The following is a 27,796-nucleotide window of genomic DNA, read 5'->3' as shown; positions in this document are numbered from 1 at the left end:
CAATGGCATATTTCACTCTCAATGTGGTGCTCATCACACCCCAAGAGAGGTGGAAAATCTATTTATAACGGCCATCATGTGGAGCAATTCAAATTTTCTTTAGTTTTTCAATAGATTTTTAACACTCAAGACGTTGTTTCATCAATAAGAAATTAAATCAATAATTTTTTAATAAAATCATCTATAAAAACCAATAATTAGTAATAAATTTCATTATGAATCCCTGTCATATTTGTAAAACCGAAACAAAAAATAGTTGTTCCAATTGTAAACAAGTGTTTTATTGTAGTGCCGAACATCAAAAGCAAGATTGGAAAGAACACAAGAAAAATTGTCATCCATTTAAGGTGGGAAAACGACGAATACAACAACAATATCAAGAGCTACATATTCAGTAGTAACTACATACATACATACATATAGATAACATCATTAATAACGCCTTATTAAATAATGCATTTTCTCCACCCCTCCCCCTTCTCTCCTCTTTCAATAGATTGCCGTGAGCAATGAATTGGGTAGACACTTGGTGGCCACACGTACCATTAAACCTTTTGAAATAATTCTAAAGGAATCTCCATTGTTTCGTGGTCCATCTCAATTAACGGCACCCGTATGCTTGGGTTGTTTGAATGCCATCGATCCACAAGATTATAAAAATTGTGAAAAATGTGGTTGGCCATTGTGTGGTGATGAATGCCTCTACAAAGCGGAACATATTTATGAATGTGAATTAACCGTTGCAAGGGGTAAAGCAGCAAATGTTCAAGAATTCACCAATCCCCATCCACTGTATCAGTGTTTGAGTACGGCCAGATGTTTAATGTTACGCGATAAGGACTCGGAACGATGGAAGAAAATCAATGAATTGGAATCGCTTGAGGATCAACGCCGTGGTTCGATGCAATGGAAGGCGGACTATGAAAGTGTGTGCAAGTTTATATTAAAGTGAGTATATTAAGTGAGACGGAAATGAACGAGAGAACTAATTTTCGTATTTATTTAAAAAAGAGTAAAGATTTTTTAATGATGACGACATGATTCAAGGGACCGGTGAAATGTAATGAGTAGCAATTACGAAGAGAGTGGAAATCAAAAGTGCTTCGAAAATTGTTGTTTTAATAGAAATAAAAGACTATTCTCATTGACAGATATCAGGAGAAGAGTGGATGTAGTTGTTGTATTGATGCACAAACCCGCACATGCAAAATATCTGGTGGACACATAACTATAGAATGGAGTGAGATTCAGAAAGGGTCTATGGAAGCAGCCTTTCTTTCAGAAAGGGTCAATAGAAGCAGCCTTTCTTTCAGAAAGGATCTATGGAAGCAGCCTTTCTCTCAGAAAGGGTCAATAGAAGCAGCATTTCTTTCAGAAAGGGTCAATAGAAGCAGACTTTCTTCCACAAAGGGTCAATAGAAACACGATTTTTAAGAAAGGGTCTATAGAAGCACCTTTTCTTTCACAAAGGGTCAATAGAAGCAGACTTTCTTTCAGAAAAGGTCCATAGAAGCACCCTTGCGTTCAGAAAGGGTCTATAGAAGCACCCACCCTTTTGTCCAGAAAGAGTCAATAGAAGTACCCTTTTGTCTAGAAAGGGTATATAGAAGCACCCTTGTATTCAGAAAGGGTCTATAGAAGTACCTTTGCGTTCAGAAAGGGTCTATAGAAGCCCCTTTGTCCTCAGAAAGGGTCTACAGAAGCACCCTTGTATCCAGAAAGGGTCTAAATAAGCACACTTGTATTCAGATAGAGTCTATAGAAGCATCCTTGTATTCAGAAAGGGTCTATAGAAGACCCCTTGTCCTCAGAAAGGGTCTACAGAAGCATCCTTGTATTCAGAAAAAGGGTCTATAGAAGCGTCCTTGTATTCAGAAAGGGTCTATGGAAGCACCTTTGCGTTCAGAAAGGGTCTATAGAAGCACCCTTGTATTAAGAAAGGGTCTGTGGAAGCACCCTTTTGTCCATAAAGGGTCTATAGAAGCACCCTTGTATTCAGAAAGGATCTGAAGAAGCATCCTTGTGTTCAGAAAATGTCAACAGAAGCATCCTTTTTTTCAGAAGCACCCTTGTGTTCAGAAAGGGTCTATAGAAGCACCCTTGTATTCAGAAAGGGTCTATAGAAGCCCCTTTGTATTCAGAAAGGGTCTAAAGAGCACCCAGGTATTCAGAAAGGGTCTATAGAAGCACCTTTGCGTTCAAAAGGGTCTATGGAAGCACCCTAGTATTCAGAAAGGGTTTATAGAAGCACCATTGTATTCAGAAAGGGTCTGAAGAAGCATCCTTGTCTTCGGGTCAACAGAAGCATCCTTCTTTTCAGAAAGGGTCTATAGAAGCACCCTTGTGTTCAGAAAGGGTCTATAGTAACACCCTTTTTTTCAGAAAGGGTCTATAGAAGCACCCGTTTGTCCAGAAAGGGTCTATAGAAGCACCCTTGTATACAGAAAGGGACTATAGAAGCACCCTTGTATTCAGAAAGGGTCTATAGGAGCACCCTTGTATTCAGAAAGGGTCTGTAGAAGCTCCTGTGTATTCAGAAAGGGTCTATAGGAGCACCCTTGTATTCAGAAAGGGTCTGTAGAAGCACCATTGTATTCAGAAAGGGTCTATGGAAGCACCTTTGCGTTCAGAAAGGGTCTATGGAAGCACCCTTGTATTCAGAAAGGGTCTATAGAAGCACCATTGTATTCAGAAAGGGTCTGAAGAATCATCCTTGTGTTAAGAAAGGGTCAACAGAAGCATCCTTATTTTCAGAAAGGGTCTATAGAAGCACCCTTGTGTTCAGAAAGGGTCTATAGTAGTACACTTTTATTCAGAAAGGGTCTATAAAAGCACCCGTTTGTCCAGAGAGGGTCTATAGAAGCACCCATGTATTCAGAAAAGGTCTATAGAAGCACCCTTGTATTCAGAAAGGGTCTATAGAAGCACCCTTGTATTCAGAAAGGGTCTATGGAAGCACCTTTGCGTTCAGAAAGGGTCTATGGAAGCACCCTTGTATTCAGAAAGGGTCTATAGAAGCACCATTGTATTCTGAAAGGGACTGAAGAAGCATCCTTGTGTTCAGAAAGGGTCAACAGAAGCATCCTTCTTTTCAGAAAGAGTCTATAGAAGCATCCTTCTTTTCAGAAAGGGTCTATAGAAGCACCCTTGTGTTCAGAAAGGGTCTATAGTTGCACTCTTTTTTTCAGAAAGGGTCTATAGAAGAACCCTTGTATTCAGAAAGGGACAATAAGGGACCGTTTGTCCAGAAAGGGTATATAGAAGCACCCTTGTATTCAGAAGGGGTCTATAGAAGCCCCTTTGTATTCAGAAAGGGTCTAAAGAGCACCCTTTGTATTCAGAAAAGGGTCTACAGAGCACCCAGGTATTCAGAAAGGGTCTATAGAAGCGCCCTTGTATTCAAAAAGGGTCTATGGAAGCACCTTTGCGTTCAGAAAGGGTTAATGGAAGCACCCTTGTATTCAGAAAGGGTCTATAGAAGCACCATTGTATTCAGAAAGGGTCTATAGAAGCACCCGTTTGTCCGGAAAGGGTCTATAGAAGCACCCTTTTGTCCAGAAAGTATATATAGAAGCACCCTTGTATTCAGAAAGGGTCTGTAGAAGCCCCTTTGTATTAAGAAAGGGTCTGTAGAAGCCCCTTTGTATTAAGAAAGGGTCTAAAGAGTACCCGGGTATTCAGAAAAGGGTCTACAGAGCACTCAGGTACTCAGAAAGGGTCTATAGAAGCGCCCTTGTATTCAAAAAGGGCCTATGGAAGCACCTTTGCGTTCAGAAAGGGTTAATGGAAGCACCATTGTATTCAGAAAGGGTCTATAGAAGCACCATTGTATTCAGAAAGGGTCTATAGAAGCACCAGTTTGTCCAGAAAGGGTCTATAGAAGCACCCGTTTGTCCGGAAAGGGTCTATAGAAGCACCCTTTTGTCCAGAAAGTGTATATAGAAGTACCCTTGTATTCAGAAAGGGTCTGTAGAAGCCCCTTTGTATTCAGAAAGGGTCTAAAGAGCACCCGGGTATTCAGAAAGGTTCGAAAGAAGCACCCTTACGTTCAGAAAGGGTCTACAGAAGCACCCTTGTGTGAAGAAATGGTCTATAGAAGTACTCTTGTATTCAGAAAGGGTCTATAGAAGCACCCTTGTATTCCAGAAAAGATGTATAGAAGCCCCCTTGTTTTCAGAAGGGTCCTATAGAAGTACCCTTGTGTTCAGAAAGGGTCTATAGAAGCACCCTTGTATTCAGAAAGGGACTATAAGGGACCGTTTGTCCAGAAAGGGTATATAGAAGCACCCTTGTATTCAGCAGGGGTCTATAGAAGCCCCTTTGTATTCAGAAAAGGGTGTACAGAGCACCCAGGTATTCAGAAAGGGTCTGTAGAAGCCCCTTTGTATTAAGAAAGGGTCTAAAGAGCACCCGGGTATTCAGAAAAGGGTTTACAGAGCACCCAGGTATTCAGAAAGGATCTATAGAAGCGCCCTTGTATTCAAAAAGGGTCTATGGAAGCACCTTTGCGTTCAGAAAGGGTTAATGGAAGCACCCTTGTATTCAGAAAGGGTCTATAGAAGCACCATTGTATTCAGATAGGGTCTATAGAAGCACCCGTTTGTCCAGAAAGGGTCTATAGAAGCACCCGTTTGTCCGGAAAGGGTCTATAGAAGCACCCTTTTGTCCAGAAAGTGTATATAGAAGCACCCTTGTATTCAGAAAGGGTCTAAAGAGCACCCGGGTATTCAGAAATGTTCGAAAGAAGCACCCTTACGTTCAGAAAGGGTCTATAGAAGCACCCTTGTGTGAAGAAATGGTCTATAGAAGTACTCTTGTGTTCAGAAAGGGTCTATAGAAGCACCCTTGTGTTCAGAAGGGGCCTATATAAGCACCCTTGTCTGAAGAAATGGTCTATAGAAGTACCCTTTTGTCTAGAAAGGGTATATAGAAGCACCCTTGTATTCAGATAGAGTCTATAGAAGCATCCTTGTATTCAGAAAGGGTCTATAGAAGCATCCTTGTATTCAGAAAGGGTCTATAGAAGCACCTTTGCGTTCAAAAGGGTCTATGGAAGCACCCTAGTATTCAGAAAGGGTTTATAGAAGCACCATTGTATTCAGAAAGGGTCTGAAGAAGCATCCTTGTCTTCGGGTCAACAGAAGCATCCTTCTTTTCAGAAAGGGTCTATAGAAGCACCCTTGTGTTCAGAAAGGGTCTATAGTAACACCCTTTTTTTCAGAAAGGGTCTATAGAAGCACCCGTTTGTCCAGAAAGGGTCTATAGAAGCACCCTTGTATACAGAAAGGGACTATAGAAGCACCCTTGTATTCAGAAAGGGTCTATAGGAGCACCCTTGTATTCAGAAAGGGTCTGTAGAAGCTCCTGTGTATTCAGAAAGGGTCTATAGGAGCACCCTTGTATTCAGAAAGGGTCTGTAGAAGCACCATTGTATTCAGAAAGGGTCTATGGAAGCACCTTTGCGTTCAGAAAGGGTCTATGGAAGCACCCTTGTATTCAGAAAGGGTCTATAGAAGCACCATTGTATTCAGAAAGGGTCTGAAGAATCATCCTTGTGTTAAGAAAGGGTCAACAGAAGCATCCTTATTTTCAGAAAGGGTCTATAGAAGCACCCTTGTGTTCAGAAAGGGTCTATAGTAGTACACTTTTATTCAGAAAGGGTCTATAAAAGCACCCGTTTGTCCAGAGAGGGTCTATAGAAGCACCCATGTATTCAGAAAAGGTCTATAGAAGCACCCTTGTATTCAGAAAGGGTCTATAGAAGCACCCTTGTATTCAGAAAGGGTCTATGGAAGCACCTTTGCGTTCAGAAAGGGTCTATGGAAGCACCCTTGTATTCAGAAAGGGTCTATAGAAGCACCATTGTATTCTGAAAGGGACTGAAGAAGCATCCTTGTGTTCAGAAAGGGTCAACAGAAGCATCCTTCTTTTCAGAAAGAGTCTATAGAAGCATCCTTCTTTTCAGAAAGGGTCTATAGAAGCACCCTTGTGTTCAGAAAGGGTCTATAGTTGCACTCTTTTTTTCAGAAAGGGTCTATAGAAGAACCCTTGTATTCAGAAAGGGACAATAAGGGACCGTTTGTCCAGAAAGGGTATATAGAAGCACCCTTGTATTCAGAAGGGGTCTATAGAAGCCCCTTTGTATTCAGAAAGGGTCTAAAGAGCACCCTTTGTATTCAGAAAAGGGTCTACAGAGCACCCAGGTATTCAGAAAGGGTCTATAGAAGCGCCCTTGTATTCAAAAAGGGTCTATGGAAGCACCTTTGCGTTCAGAAAGGGTTAATGGAAGCACCCTTGTATTCAGAAAGGGTCTATAGAAGCACCATTGTATTCAGAAAGGGTCTATAGAAGCACCCCTTTGTCCGGAAAGGGTCTATAGAAGCACCCTTTTGTCCAGAAAGTATATATAGAAGCACCCTTGTATTCAGAAAGGGTCTGTAGAAGCCCCTTTGTATTAAGAAAGGGTCTGTAGAAGCCCCTTTGTATTAAGAAAGGGTCTAAAGAGCACCCGGGTATTCAGAAAAGGGTCTACAGAGCACTCAGGTACTCAGAAAGGGTCTATAGAAGCGCCCTTGTATTCAAAAAGGGCCTATGGAAGCACCTTTGCGTTCAGAAAGGGTTAATGGAAGCACCATTGTATTCAGAAAGGGTCTATAGAAGCACCATTGTATTCAGAAAGGGTCTATAGAAGCACCAGTTTGTCCAGAAAGGGTCTATAGAAGCACCCGTTTGTCCGGAAAGGGTCTATAGAAGCACCCTTTTGTCCAGAAAGTGTATATAGAAGTACCCTTGTATTCAGAAAGGGTCTGTAGAAGCCCCTTTGTATTCAGAAAGGGTCTAAAGAGCACCCGGGTATTCAGAAAGGTTCGAAAGAAGCACCCTTACGTTCAGAAAGGGTCTATAGAAGCACCCTTGTGTGAAGAAATGGTCTATAGAAGTACTCTTGTATTCAGAAAGGGTCTATAGAAGCACCCTTGTATTCCAGAAAAGATGTATAGAAGCCCCCTTGTTTTCAGAAGGGTCCTATAGAAGTACCCTTGTGTTCAGAAAGGGTCTATAGAAGCACCCTTGTATTCAGAAAGGGACTATAAGGGACCGTTTGTCCAGAAAGGGTATATAGAAGCACCCTTGTATTCAGCAGGGGTCTATAGAAGCCCCTTTGTATTCAGAAAAGGGTCTACAGAGCACCCAGGTATTCAGAAAGGGTCTGTAGAAGCCCCTTTGTATTAAGAAAGGGTCTAAAGAGCACCCGGGTATTCAGAAAAGGGTTTACAGAGCACCCAGGTATTCAGAAAGGATCTATAGAAGCGCCCTTGTATTCAAAAAGGGTCTATGGAAGCACCTTTGCGTTCAGAAAGGATTAATGGAAGCACCCTTGTATTCAGAAAGGGTCTATAGAAGCACCATTGTATTCAGATAGGGTCTATAGAAGCACCCGTTTGTCCAGAAAGGGTCTATAGAAGCACCCGTTTGTCCGGAAAGGGTCTATAGAAGCACCCTTTTGTCCAGAAAGTGTATATAGAAGCACCCTTGTATTCAGAAAGGGTCTGTAGAAGCCCCTTTGTATTCAGAAAGGGTCTAAAGAGCACCCGGGTATTCAGAAATGTTCGAAAGAAGCACCCTTACGTTCAGAAAGGGTCTATAGAAGCACCCTTGTGTGAAGAAATGGTCTATAGAAGTACTCTTGTGTTCAGAAAGGGTCTATAGAAGCACCCTTGTGTTCAGAAGGGGCCTATATAAGCACCCTTGTCTGAAGAAATGGTCTATAGAAGTACCCTTTTGTCTAGAAAGGGTATATAGAAGCACCCTTGTATTCAGATAGAGTCTATAGAAGCATCCTTGTATTCAGAAAGGGTCTATAGAAGCATCCTTGTATTCAGAAAGGGTCTATAGAAGCACTCTTATTCAGAAAGGTTCTATAGAAGCACCCTAGTATTCAGAAAGGTTCTATAGAAGCACCCTTGTATTCAGATAGAGTCTATAGAAGCATCCTTTTATTCAGAAAGGGCCTACCGAAGCCCCTTTGTATTCAGAAAGGGTCTGTAGAAGTACCCTTGTATTCCAGAAAAGATGTATAGAAGCACCCTTGTGTTCAGAAGGGGCTTATAGAAACACCCTTGTTTTCAGAAGGGGCCTATAGAAGTACCCTTGTGTTCAGAAAGGGCCTATAGAAGTACCCTTGTGTTCAGAAAGGGTCTATAGAAGCACCCTTGTGTTCGGAAGGGGCTTATAGAAGTACCCTTGTGTTCAGAAAGGGTCTATAGAAGCACCCTTGTGTTCAGAAGGGGCCTATAGAAGCACCCTTGTGTTCAGAAAGGGTCTATAGAAGCACCCTTGTATTCAGAAAGGGTCTATAGAAGCACCCTTGTATTCCAGAAAGGGTCTATAGAAGCACCCTTGTGTTCAGAAATTGCCTATAGAATCATCCTTGTGTTCAGAAATGGTCAATAGAAGAAACCCCTTCTTTCATTTTTTTATCATATCGTAATATTAATCAATTTCTCATTTCCTTCCTTTCAGATTCTTCAACACCCAACTCTTTAGTGAAGATGAAATAATGCGCATAATTGGCATTTTGCAAATTAACGGTCACGAAGTACCCACGTCCGATCCACCACATGTTGCCCTCTTCTATAAGGCCTCATTCTTGGAGCATTCTTGTACCCCTAATTTGGCCAAGAGTTTCAATAAAGATGGCAATTTAATACTCTGGGCACCCAAGGAAATTAAAAAAGGCACACACCTCAGCATTTGCTATTCGGATGCTGTATGGGGTACTGCGGATCGTCAACGTCATTTGATGCAAACAAAAATCTTTAAATGTCAATGTTTGCGTTGTCTTGATGTCACTGAATACGGTACCAATTATTGTGCCCTGAAATGTGAAAAGGAACAATGTAAGGGTCTTATGTTGCCGGCAAATCTCAATGATTGGCATAAGGAATGGACGTAAGTTGGGGGAGGTTGTTGTTTAATAAGTTTTCATTATTGTTATTATTTATATTTTTCAGCTGTTCGGAATGCAAATCCCAGGTAGATAAGGTCTATGTCAATAACATTTTGGAGAGAGCCGGCAGTGATATCAATGCCATGGAGAAAACAAAAGAAAATTGCCTAAAGTGAGTATAAAAACAAAACAAAAAATGGGGTTTATTGCAAAGGTTTCGACCGTTGCAAGGTCGATGACTAAGTTTTGTTTTCGTGGGTGTGAAATATTTATTATGCCCCACACAGACATGCAAATAACCTTTTTGGCAATAAAACCAGTAGATCAAGGTTAGGTTTGTGTTCGCCCAAAAATATTTTACATTTATTTTGCTCTCCAAACTTTCTCAGTTATGATTCATGTTAGGTTTCTTTTTCTTAATAATCTTTCTGGTATTTGGAAATGCTTATCATTTTTGATTGTTTTGCTATTATTTCCATTGTTGATATCAATCAATTGTTGGATATAAATATTGAGAATTTTTTGCAATTCACGTTTCTTCCTTTATTTGTTGTTGTAATTGTTTTAAGTCAACTACTATTTTGATAAGAACGTGAAATAGGGTGAATCGTGGTATTTGTATTTATTTATCTATTTTTTTATTTATTTCTTTATTCACTCATTTATTTATTTGGAAAATTTGGAACAGAGTATACTATATTTGTCCTTGGATGTTGGAACATATCAAACAACGTTCGGTATAGTCCCCATACAAAGGTTCCGCCCAGTATTTTCAAGATTTAAACCAAATTCTCCAACAGCATTGACGCAATAACCAAAAAAACTTTCAAATGAATATTACACATACAGGTTTACGGTTTGGTATATCCCAGAATTTTCAACCACATTAGCTCTTATTTGGCAATTTGGGTTCTAATTCCTCCAGAAAAATTTCAATATAGGTATAGGTTTTCGCTATCGAAAGATTTTCGATATTTCAAAGCTATTATCGTAAATTTTAAAAATATCTGTCTGTAATATGGATTGTGGAAATAATTTTAGTGGGAAAACCTCCATACAGAAAGTGGTTAAAATATATCCACGTTTGAATACAAGGATTACATTCGCAAATATTTCGAATAGAGATAGAGACAATGTTTTAATATGGTAGAGGATATTACATATCCAGATATCAAACACTAACTTCTGTCCCATTAAAAAAGTCTTGTATTACTTTTGCCTTATTAAGTTTTCAATTGAACACATCTTTGACAACTAGGACTGATTCCCATAAAAATATCTATCTCAAAAACCTTTTAATGTTATTTGTTAACCATTAATTAATTAATTAATTAATTAATTGAAATAAATAAATCCAAAAAGAAGAATAACTCCGCGAGTATAGATTAGACTTGGATCGAATATTTCCAATCAAAAATTCTCCACGGCGCCTTTTTTCCAAATTGATTGTATATCCAGCTATTGTAAGAAAAATATAAAAACACCAAAACTTTACCAGAAGTGACAGAGTCCGTGGAAGCCAACTAAAAAATTAGAAACAAAAAAGAAAACATTTTTATCAGGAACCGGGAGATACAAACTACGACTCATAGACTCCGAATCCTACTCGTAGTACTGTTTGATACTACGAAAACCATATTTGGGATTTGAAAAAAAAAATTTAACAAAATTTTAGCAAAGTCCTGACAAAACATTTTAAATCGGAAAAACTCCATCTGATACCCAAATGTTTGTTGTTCCGGCTTATTTCTATCTTAATGGTAGGAGTAGATGTTTATGGACTCGATGACATTAAAAACCTTCCAAGGACTATGCCCAAAGATTAATCACTTTTGTCGGCACAGCAAATGCAAACTTATGAAAATTCATAACTTTTGTTTTCTAAAAAAACAAGTAATAAAGTATCAGCCGGTTTTGTCGACAGAGACATTTCGTGGCCTTTTTGGACGTAAAAGCTTTCCGACAAAAATATTGAAACATTTGGGGTATATAACCTCACGATTGTAGGCTTCGCGAATAAATGCTTATGTTGTGCTTATAAATTTGACTTTGATAAAAGCGCAAAGGTTTTGCACTTTTATGGAGAAGATAATGGTGTAATGGTATGCATGTCCGCCTTGTACGCAGAAGGTCGGGGGTTCGATTCCCCGGCCAGGCAATATCAAACATTTTTCAACGGTGGCAAAATACCCTCAGTAATGTTGCCTTGAAAAACTTCTCCACAAGTGGTGTCTTAAGATATGCCGTTCGGACTTGGCGATAAACAGTAGGTCCCTTATCATTGAGCAAAATATGAATCGGGGTACACTCATTGATATGAGAGAAGTCTCCCTTGTCCCGTATGAGATGTTGTGGAACGATGTTTTGTGTGATTCCTGAAAAAATGAACCAATATAGTCAATTTTGGAAGTGGACTTAATTTCGGAATTCATTCCTTTTGATAGTTATCTTGTCAAGAAGTCATTTTAGTTAGTTACCGTAAAATTTAGAGCTTTTGGACCATTATGTTAAGACCGCAAGGTGTACCATTGGTCAAAATACCCAATGGATCTTCGAACAGCACATAAACTGCACTTATGTTGAACTTTTGTGAGGGAGTTATCCGAAACTGTTGTTTCATATAGACCATCTTGGTACTGGATATATGTACGTCTGGAGGTAATTTTAGGATGTTCAAAGTTTCGGTGAAATCGGATATTTGAATTTTTGTGTGGAGGTACATGAATGAGAAATCGATTTCGACCTTCGAGAGTGGAGAAAGTGTCCGATGGAGAGGATCGATATGGCTTAAAGTTTGAACAAAACATTGCGAGATCCAAAAATTGGAACAAATCGGTTGATTCGTTCGAGAGTTATCATGTGCTGGAGCCAAACAAACGGACAAACTAATCTAAATTAACTCCAAATTGTTTGAAGCGGATTTCCTCAAAATATATGAGAAGTCAAAGACCATTATTTTGATGATGCACATGTTTATCGATAGTCTAAAGTATAGTACACATTGACAAGCAAAACTGACAGTCATCGAGGTCTATTTCGTGAATATCAAAGCCTAACTGAAAATTTTCTTTTGTAATCTCTAAATAATACCGTAAATATTATATTTTAAACGTTTCTAGCTAACTAAAAGTTGTTATTTGCCGGAAAATTGTCCTAAAAGTACGTTGACTGTCAGTTTTGACTGTTAGTGTGTACTCCCCTTAAAGGTTGAGGGCCAATATACAAATTACAGCAGATTTTAATACCATATAACCAATGTTTGAGCATAAATTTCGTTTACTGTTGTTTTCATCTACAACTTTGTTAATGATAGGAAAAAAATCAGGTGGGTATGCTAATTATAGCAGATATTAGCACTTTATAACCCACAACAACAAAATTTTCTTCAACTATTTAGCAACAAATTTATCTAAAATTTTGATTAAAGCATTACAACAATTTTCTAATTGGTTTTCGAGATGTACTCTACGGAAAACTCTTGATATATCGTACCTTTTTGTCCACTAGACATGTCATTGCATGCACTTCTAATCCGCCCAATACTGAACTCGTAATTTTTTTGAATACAGAATGAGTTTAAAGTCTCATGATCTTTATATTCAGTACAAATTCCCGCGACCTTTTATTATTTGATAATGAAATGCCATGGCATAAGGAAGTAATTTTGATTCTACTGGAAAGGAGTATTCAAAAAAAAAAAAAAAAATTAAATATTTCTTAGACAATTAGTTAATAAAATATTTTTCAGTAGAGAACCCTCTGAAGAATATAATTTTTCATTTTAAAGAGAACCCTCTGAAGAATATAATTTTTCATTTTAAATTTCCAAAAATAAAAATTATTTTATGGAAAACACGTAATAATTTGTTAAAGTAGCTCAAAAAATGTTATCGGACCAAACCATTTCGGAGGTTCCCTGCCAGAGTCCGTACAAACCCTCAAAAAATAAATTAAAAAATATATAAAAATATGAAACCAAATTTATAGAGATTGGGTGCATAAATTGAAAAATTTATTGTTGAAAAATATTGTTGCAAATATATTTTTTGGTTTGATTCGAAAAATTAGAAAAAAAATATTTGGGAGTTCTCCAACTATTTCGCTAAACCCCCATACAATAATTAATGTGTACTGCTAAAACTTCATCAAGAAATATGGTTTACCATCGTGTTGCTTACTGTGATAACTTATAAGGATAGGAAATTAAGAGTAATATTGAAATTACAATCATTCCAAAAATGTGACAATTAAATAGCCTATTATTGGCGAATTAGTTAGAATCAGTTGATGCGTACCCGTTTTTGGATACAGCGAATCAATCTCTTTCAATATTTATGCATATTTCGATGTTTTACTCAGCGGTCAAAGTGTGCCGCTAGTTGCATCACATCACATTCCTACGTCTATGAGATATCGCGGGTACTATTTTAGCGAATATTTTCGAACTTCTGTGGGGGCAGGTACCGGAAGGAGTGCATCTATAAGCACCACCTTTGAATTTCATCTAATATTCGAAGAAATATTACGATATCCAAAGTGAGGACGAACGCAGTATTGGGTTCGAGCTCCCCAGCCACTACATATGGCGCCATAGGCGTTTTTTACAACTTTCGGGCTGTTTTACCAAGAAGTATGGAATTGCCATTGAAAAAAATTTTACTGTCGTAATTGAGGCAGCGAATGCAAGTTGCTTCAACAAAAATCAAAGTGATTCGAGAGCAGCTCTTAAAGTGAATTTATCCAAAATTTTGTGTGGGAGGTACCCGAAGGAGTGGACGAATATAGTCCACATTCAAACCAGATCCATATCTGGTAGATATATTAGGATGTGTAAAGTATTGATCAAATCGCTGACTCCCATCAAGAGTTATCGTGCTCACAATTTTTCCGAACATTTTCGAACTTTTGTGGGGGAGGTACCTAAAGGAGAGGACCGATTTGGCTTATCTTCGAACTTAAACTAAGTTTGCACAAAATATTACGAAGGCCACATTTTTGACCCAATCGGCAGATCCGTTCGAGGGTTATCTTGCCCTCCAACCACTACACACGGTGTCATAGGTTTTTTTTTGTAGCTTTCAGGCTTTTTCTCAGGAAGTATGGACTTTCCCCTGATGAAACTTGTACCGTCGTATGGGGGGCAGTGAATGCAAGTTGCTACAACAAAAATCAAAGCGATTCGAGAGCAGGTCCTAAACTGGACTTTTTCGAAATTTTTGTGTGGGAAGTACCCGAAGGAGTGGACCGATTGAGTCCATATTGGAACCTCATCTAAGTCTGGTAGAAGGTTCAAGATGTGCAAAGTATGGACCAAATCGGTTAATTCCTTCAAGAGTTATCATGCGCACAAATTTTCCGAACATTTTTGAACTTTTGTGGGGGAGGTACCTGAAGGAGTGGACCGATATGGCTTCTCTTCGAACTTAAACTAAGTTTGCACAAAATATTACGAAGGTCACATTTTGGACCGAATTGGCAGATCCGTCCGAGGGTTATCTTGCGCTCCAACCACTACACACGGTGTTATAGGGATTTTTGCATCTTTCAGGCTATTTTCTCAGGAAGTATGGACTTTCCCCTGATGAAACTTGTACCGTCGTATGGGCGGCAGTGAATGCAAGTTGCTACAACAAAAATCAAATCGATTCGAGAGCAGGTCCTAAACTGAACTTTTCCGAAATATATTTTTGCAAATTTTCGTGGATTCTTCGCGATATCTCAAAAATAAAATACGTCAGATCCTTCCTTGGATAAATACGAACATTTTAAGACAGACGCGAGTTTTTGATTCACGTACGAACGCCATTTGAGTTTTATATAATAGAGAAGAAGAAGAAGAGATATATTATATGTTTTTATTTTATATTTAACGTTTTACATTTTATTTTATATATTATATATTTTGTATTTAATATTTTATGTTTTATATGTTAAGAACCATTTTAGATAGTCAGTCTTCGGACCAATCCGTCAACCCCCTGGCTATCGGATTGTTGCCGTCCGCAATGTAGTAGTTTTGATCGAACATAGGGCTATACCATGGTACAATCATTACAAGGTAGGACACAGCAAACATATGACTACAATTTTTTCTTGAGGTCCTCCTATTGTGTCAAAACCATGATACAAAAAGAAGGTAGCAGCAACTGCCGTTTTTGGTAACATAAGATGTCAAAATTTGACATAAATTCAATGCAATTGACACATTATGTTACCATCAGCTGGGCTTCAGCTGGGCTGATAATGCTACCTTCTTATTGTATCATGGTCAAAACCATGGCACAATTACAACAAAAATATTTTTTTATAAAGGGATTTGACTTTTCATATTTGATCAGCTGGTGTGATACCACTACCTGGTAGTTCTGCTATGGTCAAAACTGTTTTGACAAATCACAAAATAAAATGATTAAATAAAAAATTATAAAATCAAAATATAAATAAAAAAATATAAATATAATTGGTGTGTCTTTCTACTTACTAAATGTTGCTGCAACATTTTTTTCAGCAACTTTTCCTTTATACAACTGTCAAAATCTGCTACATTAGTAATAATTATTACAAACTAGGTTTGTCCTCGTACTTACTAAATGTTGCTGAAACGCTTTTTTCAGCAACTTTTCCATTGAAAAACTGTCAATTTTAGAAACATTAGTAATAATTATTACAAATTATCGAGTTCGCAGACAGGCATATTAGCTGTGTCTGGTTACCCTAAAATTTGTAACAATTTGTACCAATTGTTGCTGGAAGTCGTCTGTTAACACAAAAAACCAGCAAAAGAGAGCGATTCGAGAGAGACATTTTGACAGTTCTTTCACTGAGAGCTTGCAAATTCTTGCTGGACAAATTTCTTCTAGCAAGCACTTGCAAGCTCTTCTTCTTCCTGAAAACAATCAATCAGCCGTTTTTAGTTTTTTGTTGATTTATGTTTGTGAACATTAAAAACAATATTATTGTGGAAATAACATAGTCTAATTGTATTGTTTTATGGAGAACAAATTTGTAAAGTGGAAAAATACTTTTTTGTTTCATTTTCTTTATTATTTTTTAATAAAATACAACGTGTTTGCTTCCTTTGTTGGCGGACAAATTGTTCTGTTTTGGCAAGTCAGCTGATTGCTTGCTGGTTTTTGCTGGGAAGTGTCTGTTTACTTTTTACAATTTTCTAGCAAAAGAGAATAAAAACCCCTTACTCTCTGAGAAAGTTCTTGCTGGACAATTCTTGCTGGGAAAGTAACCAGACAGACTTATTATCACGTAAAAAGACACAGCTAATATAAAGCAGAAGACAATACATACATTTTTCGAAAAAAAACTTGATTTCAACATTACCGAGGAATCCTTTTAAGCAGTTGTGGCAGTTCAGTGGAATATGCTGTGGCTATCTGTGTAATTGCACTTTACCGATATCCAACCACAACGTTATCAATTTGATTTGGTCTGGAGACAGCCATGTACCCTTATGAAAGTGAAGATGCTTGAATCTGGTGCTGTTATCTATCGTGTGTTTCGTCGATGCGAAGTCTTTCAGCCTAATCCGTAGTCAGATGCATCATTGTGACAAACTGAATTTCCGGATTATTGGGTCAAAAATATTCTGCTTTTAAATTTTGACATTAAAATATCCTAGAATAATTTTAATCTCATATGCCGGTCATATGTTTTTTCTAAGCACTCGAAAAAGATATCGTTGGTCCATTCGTCCATGTCTTTAGTGAGAGCTTTCGAATTTCAAATAAAATTCATTTTGAAAAACTTAGCCTTTATCCAATTGCAGCAAGACTTTATTCAGGGTGAAGCTGGATACCAGATGTTTTAGCCTCCGACCAGGTATAAATCCGCAACCGAACACATGCTTTATGTCATTGTTGTTGTGACGCCTTTCCCTATCCATTGTATTTCCTGTATGCAATAATGTCGGCACTGTTCTTTATGCCAGTGAATAAAGTGCACCTTCTCTATGAAGAGTCCGGAAAATCAGGTACATATTCGCAGATCATGGTCGTTAAAACGAGTGCGTGAGTCATCAACTTTAGATGGGGTTTGTTTTTTCATAGTACGATGTTTTTATAGGGTGGGTTACTAGCCCAACGGGCAACCCAAGTGTTTACAGATCTTATGGATGGATCAGGGTCCACTTGACATGGAAGAGGCACCATGATAAGTCATGGGCATAATCATTTTAAAGCCGGTTAATACCGTTGCTCTTAACTTTTTCCCCTACATCACCCTCAACATACAAACGCTTTTTTAACCTCTAGAAACACTAATGCCACCTTCAATATTCCTAAAGGCGAAGCGTCGTGTTATGTGGCGGATATACCAAAACGTGGACTAATATAAACAAATTTTCAATACAAACATTATAAAGCATTTGACCAACATTTTATCCACAACTTCAATCCGTTCGGATCTCCACAGACAGACGGACAGACATGGCTATACATATGTTTATTTCATGTGGGTCAATAAATAAAAAAGTAAATTATATTTAATATTAAATGTAAACAAAACAAACTTTGACATTATTTCCAATAAACAAAACTTGTTGCATGGTACAATAATACAGGTAGCATCATCAAGCCAGCTGATAGTAACGTAATGTGTCAATTGCATTGAATTGATGTCAAATTTTGACATCTTATGTTACCAACAATTGCCGATGCGGCTACCTGTGTATTTGTACCATGACTTGTTGCTTTTGTTATTAGTAATTTTGAAGTTATAAGCAAACTGGCTTCAAAATTGTTTTTTAAAAATTTAATCAACCTGCCGAACCTTCTAATAATTGAAGCATGGGGCTATACATTTTTCGATAATGCTTTCACCCAAGCTGCTCCTTGTACATCCGCTTCCATGGTAAAATTTGTAAGTAAGCCCATTACTGCAATGAGGCTCAATTCTATTGGTGAAACAAAATCTGGAACTGTGATTAAAAAATGTCGTCAAGAGGATTTCCTACTGCGTAGAAATATTTCCTTAGAAAAAATATATGACATATTTACCATAACATTAATGTCATTCAATGGATTTTATTGCGGTAAATTCCGCAAATAGTACTAAAAGCTTCCCCTCCTCACTACCATAGTAATGAGTTTTTTTTCTCAAACGAGAATGGCATGTTATATTGATGGGGTTTTACGCACGTCTTATCAATGCCATGTCACTCTTTTTGGCAAACGTAATAGTGATTATCGTTATGTTATCGAATTCAATAAAACAATAAGATGTAACTTATCTCACGCATTGATTTGATATTTTTATACATATATAGGTGTGTATGTACTTGGCTAGGTACATATGTACATACATATGTACGTAATGTCTGCATAGACGATTGATGGCCACCAATGATTTTATAAATTAACACATGTTCATTTGTTCAGAGTCATGAGCATGGCAATATAACCCCTAATGTAAATGTGCTATCAATGTCAACAAAAAGTAACGGAGTATCACTTAAATCTCCTTCCTCTAGATCTATTAAAAGGAGCAGATCTATTTAATCTTCTATAATGTAAACATGCTATAAGTAATATTTGTGGAATCAATTGTCTTCCACTTGCAGTTATTTGATTTCTCTCGGAAGTATTTTTAGATAAATTGCAAATAGGTGCTACTAAATATGATTACGAATAATAATGGAAAATTGTTCATTAGTAAATACAAAAAATGTTAGGTCCACACTTCACTTATTGGAAGTCTTTTACTGTTATTACCTCTTAATGACATTTCGAAATTGTAATCGTAATTGTTCAATTGTAAAATATTACACAATATACACACTTGAAATTTTCCAATTTTGCATCGTGTAAGAGCTCAATAGAATGTCTTATCATTGACAAAACAGTAAGCACCTTATAGAAAATAGCGCGCAAAAAATAAAAAAAATATTGGTCATGTAATAATCCCTTAAAATATTATTACATTATACATTTGTCATGTAATGAGAAAGACAACTGAGTGATTGGAAATTATAATTATTCTACTTTGTTATGCCTATAACAAAAAACTGAAATAAAGGCACTGATTTCAATTACCTTTCTTTCTTGCCTAACTGCCAGCCTGACTACATTTTATTTGTTTTTATCTAGGAAATGTTAGAACAATTCATTAATGACATATAGACTACGACGGCGACAGTGGTGAGCGTTCAGCCAGTCAGCTGAGTGATTTTTGTGCTTTCGACAATAAAACACAATAAAGAAGTGGTGATATTTCATTTGACCTTGCGTTTGAATCGGTTTTTGGTTGTTTTGTTTTTGCTTAGAGCAGTAAGTTTGTCCATTCTTTATCTTTACAAGTGTTTTTCTTCCTGGCATGCGACACATGTTTATTTTAAAAGAATGACTTACACTATCTTTGTTTTTTGTTTTGTTTATTGATATCATATAATCGTGAAAAGTTAAATTCATGATTTTAGTTTTCGTTTTTTAATTTGCAATTCATATATTATTATAGATCAATTATCGTTTTGTTACCAACTGAAGGGAAAGTTAATCGATAAATACAAACATGTTATAGCATGTGTTTATTTATCTGTGAATGTCGAGGCATTTATATAAGTAATAATATGACTGGGAATGGATTAATTCACATCAAACATTAATTGGATACAGGGTAAACACTGTATTAATATTGTGTATCCCATCTCTGTGTAAATATAGAAGCACCCTTTCTTTCAGGAAGGGTCTATAGAAGCACCCTTTCTTTCAGGAAGGGTCTATAGAAGCACCCTTTCTTTCAGGAAGGGTCTATAGAAGCACCCTTTCTTTCAGGAAGGGTCTATAGAAGCAGCCTTTCTTTCAGAAAGGGTCTATAGAAGCACCCTTTCTTTCAGAAAGGGTCTATAGAAGCAGCCTTTCTTTCAGGAAGGGGTCTATTGAAGCACCCTTTCTTTCAAGAAGGGGTGTATTGAAGCACCCTTTCTTTCAGGAAGGGTCTATTGAAGCACCTTTATTTCAGGAAGGGTTCATAGAAGCACCCTTTCTTTCAGGAAGGGTCTACATAAGGACCCTTTCTTTTAGGAAGGGTCTATAGAAGCACCGTTTCTTTCAGGAAGGGTCTATAGAAGCACCGTTTCTTTCAGGAAGGGTCTATAGAAGCACCCTTTCTTTCAGGAAGGGTCTATAGAAGCACCCTTTCTTTCAGGAAGGGTCTATAGAAACACCCTTTCTCTCAGGAAGGGTTTATAGAAGCACCCTTTCTTTCAGGAAGGGTCTATAGAAGCACCCTTTCTTTCAGGAAGGGTCTATAGAAAAAGCTTTCTTTCAGAAAGGGTCTATAGAAGCACCCTTTCTTTCAGGAAGGGTCTATAGAAGCACCCTTTCTTTCAGGAAGGGTCTATAGAAGCAGCCTTTCTTTCAGAAAGGGTCTATAGAAGCACCCTTTCTTTCAGAAAGGGTCTATAGAAGCAGCCTTTCTTTCAGGAAGGGGTCTATTGAAGCACCCTTTCTTTCAAGAAGGGGTGTATTGAAGCACCCTTTCTTTCAGGAAGGGTCTATTGAAGCACCTTTATTTCAGGAAGGGTCCATAGAAGCACCCTTTCTTTCAGGAAGGGTCTACATAAGGACCCTTTCTTTTAGGAAGGGTCTATAGAAGCACCGTTTCTTTCAGGAAGGGTCTATAGAAGCACCGTTTCTTTCAGGAAGGGTCTATAGAAGCACCCTTTCTTTCAGGAAGGGTCTATAGAAGCACCCTTTCTTTCAGGAAGGGTCTATAGAAACACCCTTTCTCTCAGGAAGGGTTTATAGAAACACCCTTTCTCTCAGGAAGGGTTTATAGAAGCACCCTTTCTTTCAGGAAGGGTCTATAGAAGCACCCTTTATTTCAGGAAGGGTCTATATAAGCACCCGTTCTATCAGGAAGAGTCTATGGAAGCACCCTTTCTTTTAAGAAGGGTCTATAGAAACACCCTTTCCTTCAGGAAAGGTCTATAGAAGCACCGTTTCTTTCAGGAAGGGTCTATAGAAGCACCGTTTCTTTCAGGAAGGATCTATAGAAGCACTCTTTCTTTTAAGAAGTGTCTGTAGGAGCACCCTTTATTTCAGAAAGGGTCTATAGAATCACCCTTTTTTCAGGAAGGGTCTTTAGAAGCACCTTTTATTTCGGGAAGAGTTTATAGAAGCACCCTTTCTTTCAGGAAGGGTCTATAGAAGCTCCCTTTCTTTCAGGAAGGGTCTATAGAAGCACCCTTTCTTTCAGGAAGGGTCTATAAAAGCACCCTTTCTTTCAGGAAGGGTCTATAGAAGCACCATTTCTTTCAGAAAGGATCTATAGAAGCACCCTTTCTTTCAAGAAGGGTCTATAGAAGCACCCTTTATTTCAGGAAGGGTCTATAGAAACACCCTTTCTTTCACGAAGAGTCTACACAAGCACCCCTTGTTTCAGGAAGGGTCTATAGAGGCACCCTTTCTTTCAGGAAATGTCTATAGAAGCACCCTTTCTTTCAGGAAGGGTGTATAGAAGCACCCTTTCTTTCAGGAAGGGTCTATAGAAGCAACCTTTCTTTCTGGAAGCGTCTATAGAAGCACCCTTTCTTTCAGAAATGGTCTATAGAAGCACCCTTTCTTTCAGGAAAGGTCTATAGAAGCACCCTTTCTTTTAGGAAAGGTCTATAGAAGCACGCTTTCTTTCAGGAAGGATCTGTAGAAGCATCCTTTCTTTCAGGAAGGATCTGTAGAAGCATCCTTTCTTTCAGAAGGGTCTATAGCAACACCCTTTCTTTCAGAAGGGTCTATAGCAACACCCTTTGTTTCAGAAAGGGTCTATAGAAGCACCCTTTGTTTCAGAAAGGGTCTATAGAAGCACCCTTTCTTTCAGGAAGAGTCTATAGAAGCACCCTTTCTTTCTGGAAGGTCTATAGAAGCACCCTTTCTTTCAGGAAGAGTCTATAGAAGCACCCTTTCTTTCTGGAAGGTCTATAGAAGCACCCTTTCTTTCAGGAAGGTCTATAGAAGCACCCTTTCTTTCAGGAAGGGTTCATAGAAGCACGCTTTCTTTCAGGAAGGGTCTGTAGAAGCACCCTTTCTTTCAGGAAGGGTCTATAGAAGCACCCTTTCTTTCAGGAAGGGTCTATAGAAACACCCTTTCTTTCAGGAAGGGTCTACAGAAGCACCCTTTCTTTCAGGAAGGGTTTATAGAAGCACCCTTTCTTTCAGGAAGGGTCTATAGAAGCAACCTTTCTTTCTGGAAGCGTCTATAGAAGCACCCTTTCTTTCAGAAATGGTCTATAGAAGCACCCTTTCTTTCAGGAAAGGTCTATAGAAGCACCCTTTCTTTTAGGAAAGGTCTATAGAAGCACGCTTTCTTTCAGGAAGGATCTGTAGAAGCATCCTTTCTTTCAGGAAGGATCTGTAGAAGCATCCTTTCTTTCAGAAGGGTCTATAGCAACACCCTTTCTTTCAGAAGGGTCTATAGCAACACCCTTTCTTTCAGGAAGGGTCTATAGAAGTACCCTTTCTTTTAGGAAAGGTCTATAGAAGCACCGTTTCTTTCAGGAAGGTTCTATAGAAGCACCCTTTCTTTCAGAAAGGGTCTATAGAAGCACCCTTTCTTTCAGGAAGGGTCTATAGAAGCACCCTTTCTTGCAGGAAGGGGTCTATAGAAGCACCCTTTCTTGCAGAAAGGGGTCTATAGAAGCACCCTTTCTTGCAGAAAGGGGTCTATAGAAGCACGCTTTCTTGCAGAAAGGGGTCTATAGAAGCACGCTTTCTTTCGGGAAAGGTCTATACAAGCACCCTTTCTCTCAGGAAGGGTCTATACAAGCACCCTTTCTTTCAGAAAGTGTCTATAGAAGCACCCTTTCTTTCTGGAAGGTCTATAGAAGCACCCTTTCTTTCAGGAAGGTCTATAGAAGCACCCTTTCTTTCAGGAAGGGTTCATAGAAGCACGCTTTCTTTCAGGAAGGGTCTGTAGAAGCACCCTTTCTTTCAGGAGGGGTCTATAGAAGCACCCTTTCTTTCAGGAAGGGTCTATAGAAACACCCTTTCTTTCAGGAAGGGTCTACAGAAGCACCCTTTCTTTCAGGAAGGGTTTATAGAAGCACCCTTTCTTTCAGGAAGGGTCTATAGAAGCAACCTTTCTTTCTGGAAGCGTCTATAGAAGCACCCTTTCTTTCAGAAATGGTCTATAGAAGCACCCTTTCTTTCAGGAAAGGTCTATAGAAGCACCCTTTCTTTTAGGAAAGGTCTATAGAAGCACGCTTTCTTTCAGGAAGGATCTGTAGAAGCATCCTTTCTTTCAGGAAGGATCTGTAGAAGCATCCTTTCTTTCAGAAGGGTCTATAGCAACACCCTTTCTTTCAGAAGGGTCTATAGCAACACCCTTTCTTTCAGGAAGGGTCTATAGAAGTACCCTTTCTTTTAGGAAAGGTCTATAGAAGCACCGTTTCTTTCAGGAAGGTTCTATAGAAGCACCCTTTCTTTCAGAAAGGGTCTATAGAAGCACCCTTTCTTGCAGGAAGGGGTCTATAGAAGCACCCTTTCTTGCAGAAAGGGGTCTATAGAAGCACCCTTTCTTGCAGAAAGGGGTCTATAGAAGCACGCTTTCTTTCGGGAAAGGTCTATACAAGCACCCTTTCTCTCAGGAAGGGTCTATACAAGCACCCTTTCTTTCAGAAAGTGTCTATAGAAGCACCCTTTTTCTCAGGAAGGGTCTATAGAAGCACTCTTTTTCTCAGGAAGGGTCTATAGAAGCACCCTTTTTCTTCAGGAAGAGTCTATAAAAGCACCCTTTCTTTCAGGAAGGGTCTATAGAACCACCCTTTATTTCAAAAAGGTTCTATAGAAGCAGCCTTTCTTTCAGAAAGGGGTCTATAGAAGCACCCTTTCTTGCAGAAAGGGGTCTATAGAAGCACCCTTTCTTGCAGAAAGGGGTCTATAGAAGCACGCTTTCTTTCAGGAAGGGTCTATACAAGCACCCTTTATTTCAGAAAGGATCTATAGAAGCACCCTTTCTTGCAGAAAGGGGTCTATAGAAGCACCCTTTCTTGCAGAAAGGGGTCTATAGAAGCACGCTTTCTTTCAGGAAGGGTCTATACAAGCACCCTTTATTTCAGAAAGGATCTATAGAAGCACTCTTTCTTTCAAGAAGGGTCTATAGAAGCACCCTTTATTCCAGGAAGGGTCTATAGAAGCTCCATTTCTTTCAGGAAAGGTCTATAGAAGCATCCGTTCTTTCAGGAAGGGTCTATAGAAGCACCCTTTCTTTCAGGAAGGGTCTATAGAAGCACCCTTTCTTTCAGGAAGGGTCTATAGAAGCACCCTTTCTTTCAGGAAGGGTCTATAACAGCACCCTTCTTTCAGGAAGGGTCTATTGAAGCACCCTTTCTTTCAGGAAAGCACCCTTTATTTCAGAAAGGGTCTATAGAAGCACACTTTCTTTCAGGAAAGGTCTGTTAAAAAACCCTTTCTTCCAGAAAGGGTGCTTTTACAGACCCTTTCCTTCAGGAAGGGTCTAGAGAAGCAACCTTTCTTTCCGAAAGGTTCAGTTAAAATCCACCGGATTTAATAAGTCCTGTACAATATAAACGTAGTATAATAATTCAATGAAAATATATATGTTTCGTTAGTTTTCGTTCGTTAGTCTCTCAATTTGCTTTCTTTTGCTGGGCTATTGAGTTATTTAATAACATTCAGTAACATATGTTTACAAATTTTGGGTTATCGAACATACCTATTGTAATGGCTAAACAAGTCAATATTTACATTAGGCAATTTTCCTTGCGGCAATTGTCAGTTTGTTGATGAGAGAGGGTGTTGAGAGGCAAAGTTTTACCATATGTATCACCTCATTCTCCTTCAAACTGACAATTGCCGCAAGGAAAATTGCGGAATATAGATAAATATGGACCTACAATAACAGAACTGTCTATCATGGAGTATACATAATTCACGCTTACATACAAGTGTATAAATTATACGCTCCATAGCAAGGTGTATTTAGTGAGGTGTTTGTATGAATTGTAACTACTAACAATTTTACAATAACAACAATATTGTATAAACAATGATATTTTTTAAGGTTAAAACGCCCTTTTGCATTAGAGCTTTTTGCCGGTCTTACCTTCTTTATGAGGATTTTTTGACGTATACGCTATGGAATTGACATTTGGAACCCAGTGGGTTTATTAAATCCAGTTATATGCAAACGTAGTATAACCTTGCAACAAGTTTTAATTAAAACTAGCTACTAGGGTCGCTCAAAAATATTTAAAAAATGTCCAAGACATAAATAGAAATACGATTTCATGAAATTATGATGATATGCATGTACGTGTTTGTCAAATTTCCTCCAAAAAAAGCTATTCACGATTTCATGAAGAGCTGTCAAAAAAGCGCGTTTTGCTTGCATATCAATAGTAAAACATAAGAACCAAAATGTCATTATATGGTGGGATATAATTATAATATATAATAATATAATATATAATTAGGTAGAAAATTGAAATGTATGATGAAATTTTAAACATAAATACATATGTGTGCAATCAAATTAAAAGATTCACGTGTAGTTAGGCTTGTACATACAAATGTACACAAACAAATTTACAACATTAATGAGGAAAATAATAAAAACGAAAATATAGCAACGCGTTACGTTATTGATATCTCTAAAGTGGCAAATTCATTCTTCCGACATTTCTCTCTTCATTTACTTGTTTTGTTAGACGAGGTGTGACGCATGAAACCTCCATCGCTTTCTTATAACAATGCCATATACAAAGAAAAACACATGTCCAATTAATTGAATACAACTCTACATGTATGGGTGCTTTATTAAACTTTAGAATTTCGTAAAGGGTTTCCTTTAATTTGCACACTCAGCAGTAGTGAGCAGGGCTGCCAGATTATTTTTATGGAAAATCGTCAAAATGACGATTTTTAAAATTAAAATCGTCAAATCTATTTTACAAAATCGTCAAAAATTATAATGGTAATATTAAGTTATATTTAAATATAATTTTAAATAAAATAAACATTAAATGGCTATTCGAGTTAGTAAACTTATTTTTACTTCAAATGGGTATTAAATTAAATGATTAATTAAACGATTTTGTAAATAAATATTTGAGTTAACATTCTTAACAAGTCGTGTTTAATCAATGTGTCAAACAATTTATTTTGTTAAGTAAACTCCACATTGAATCCTTATGAAAAGAAGTTCGATACATATTTAGTTTTGTGAAGATTTACTTGGCTGAAAACACGTTTAACATTTGTTGGCGAATGTGGTAATACCTATCATTATTTTCTTTAAAAATTTTGTTATTATAGGAAAAAAAACATGTGAACCATCAACACGTTTCAAATCATATATTAAAATGCGAAATAAATCCTTTTCATTATTTTCAAACATTTCCTCAAAATCCAAAAGCTTTAGTTCACGAAATTCTGAATCCAATTTTTGCTTTTCCTTCTTGTTGACAAGATGTGAAAGTTCGTTAAGGATGTCGAAAAATCAATAAAACTATTTTCAAAACCAAATCTATTAAACTTTTCAAATGTCTGTGCAAAGCTCAATATAACACAGTTAATTGCCCAGAACAGAATCTACTATTGTTGAAACTTTGACTTTTTGTTCCTTTATAAATTTACCAAAAAATAGGAGATTGTTGCAGATTCTGGATATATACATATTTAGCTTGTTGAATTCAGTTTGGTTCTAGTTAAAAATTCCTTAGCATATGCACCCAAACATATCGTAACCATTGATGAAATCTGACACATAAAGCTAAAATACATGTTCTGGCAAAATTTCTACGTTCAAAAATAACGATTATTGGGATTATTGCTTAACAATTAATTTTTAAAATCAACTAAGTTTTTACAAATTCATACTTTACAACATTTTTATGACTGCATTAGCAAAATATCCAAAAATCGTCATTTTTGGGGTAAAAATCGTCAAATCGTCATTTATCAATTTTTGAGCAAAAAATCGTCAAAATGACGATAAATCGTCAAATCTGGCAGCTGTGGTAGTGAGTGAGTTGTGACTCTTTGGTCATTTACTCTGTCTCTATCTCTTTTCCGCTGGCAGAATGTGTCAAACTTGCTGAGATTGAATATCAATTGAAACAACGTTTGTTTATCAATAACAGTAAAATAAAGAGAGACAGAGAGAATGAGAACGGTACATGCTCTTTTTAACACCGATGACACACAACATACCAACAATTGGTTAATACATCGTCTGTGGCGGGGATTATTACCCTATAATGAATTGTTTTTGTTTTGTTGCCTTTCACTAATATTTGTTTTTATTTATTTTTGTTTAGATATTTACAACACTACAGCAAATGGTTGCCTGCAAGTCACTACTACATGTGCGAGGTGAAATTGTTTTTGGAGCAAGAATTGGGCAAACAAGTTAACGAACTGATGGTATTGTCAGCTGAAGAGTTAACAATGAAATTGGAATATGGCAAACAATTGGTGGAGCTGTATGAGAAATTGGCGCCATGTATGTTAAACGTTGTTATGCTTAAATAAAAAAATATTTTAACAAATATTTCTATTTTTTTTTCGTTTTTTCAGGTGAAGTCCGTATGTTGGGCACTTTGTGTTTTGAGGTCCACTCAGCTTTAGCGGAAAACACCAGACGCATATCCTTGCAAACAAGCCTCTCGCCCAAAGAACTTTTAGAAGAATCTCTGATGTATGTTGACAAGGCTGTGGGTTATTTACAATACGAATCGGATATCTTTGTTGAGGGTCATATTTTGAAACAAGCCAAAATCAATAGAGACGCCTTGAAAATGGTTATGAGAATGTAAACAATCAGCGGCTTAACTCTTTTTGTAGTAAAAATTAAGAGACATAAATAAAAATAATAATAAATAAA

At 37.5% G+C, this 27,796-nt stretch overlaps 1 protein-coding gene across 1 annotated transcript; it reads left to right on the top strand.

The window, feature by feature from the left end:
• The first annotated feature begins 51 nt into the window (after nucleotides 1-51).
• SmydA-1 (SET and MYND domain containing, arthropod-specific, member 1) lies at nucleotides 52-27,796 on the top strand. Its single transcript, XM_073954899.1, has 6 exons — nucleotides 52-347; nucleotides 497-948; nucleotides 8,521-8,949; nucleotides 9,012-9,119; nucleotides 27,231-27,415; nucleotides 27,490-27,796. Exons 1-6 carry the CDS (start codon nucleotides 216-218, stop codon nucleotides 27,726-27,728), a joined length of 1,545 nt encoding a protein of 514 aa, XP_073811000.1. The 5' UTR covers nucleotides 52-215; the 3' UTR covers nucleotides 27,729-27,796.

This window comes from Musca autumnalis, unplaced genomic scaffold (genome assembly GCF_047663935.1).
Source record: "Musca autumnalis isolate F117 unplaced genomic scaffold, ASM4766393v1 scaffold_5, whole genome shotgun sequence".
NCBI classification, from domain to species: domain Eukaryota; kingdom Metazoa; phylum Arthropoda; class Insecta; order Diptera; family Muscidae; genus Musca; species Musca autumnalis.
This window is presented reverse-complemented; position numbering and strand designations above follow the sequence as displayed.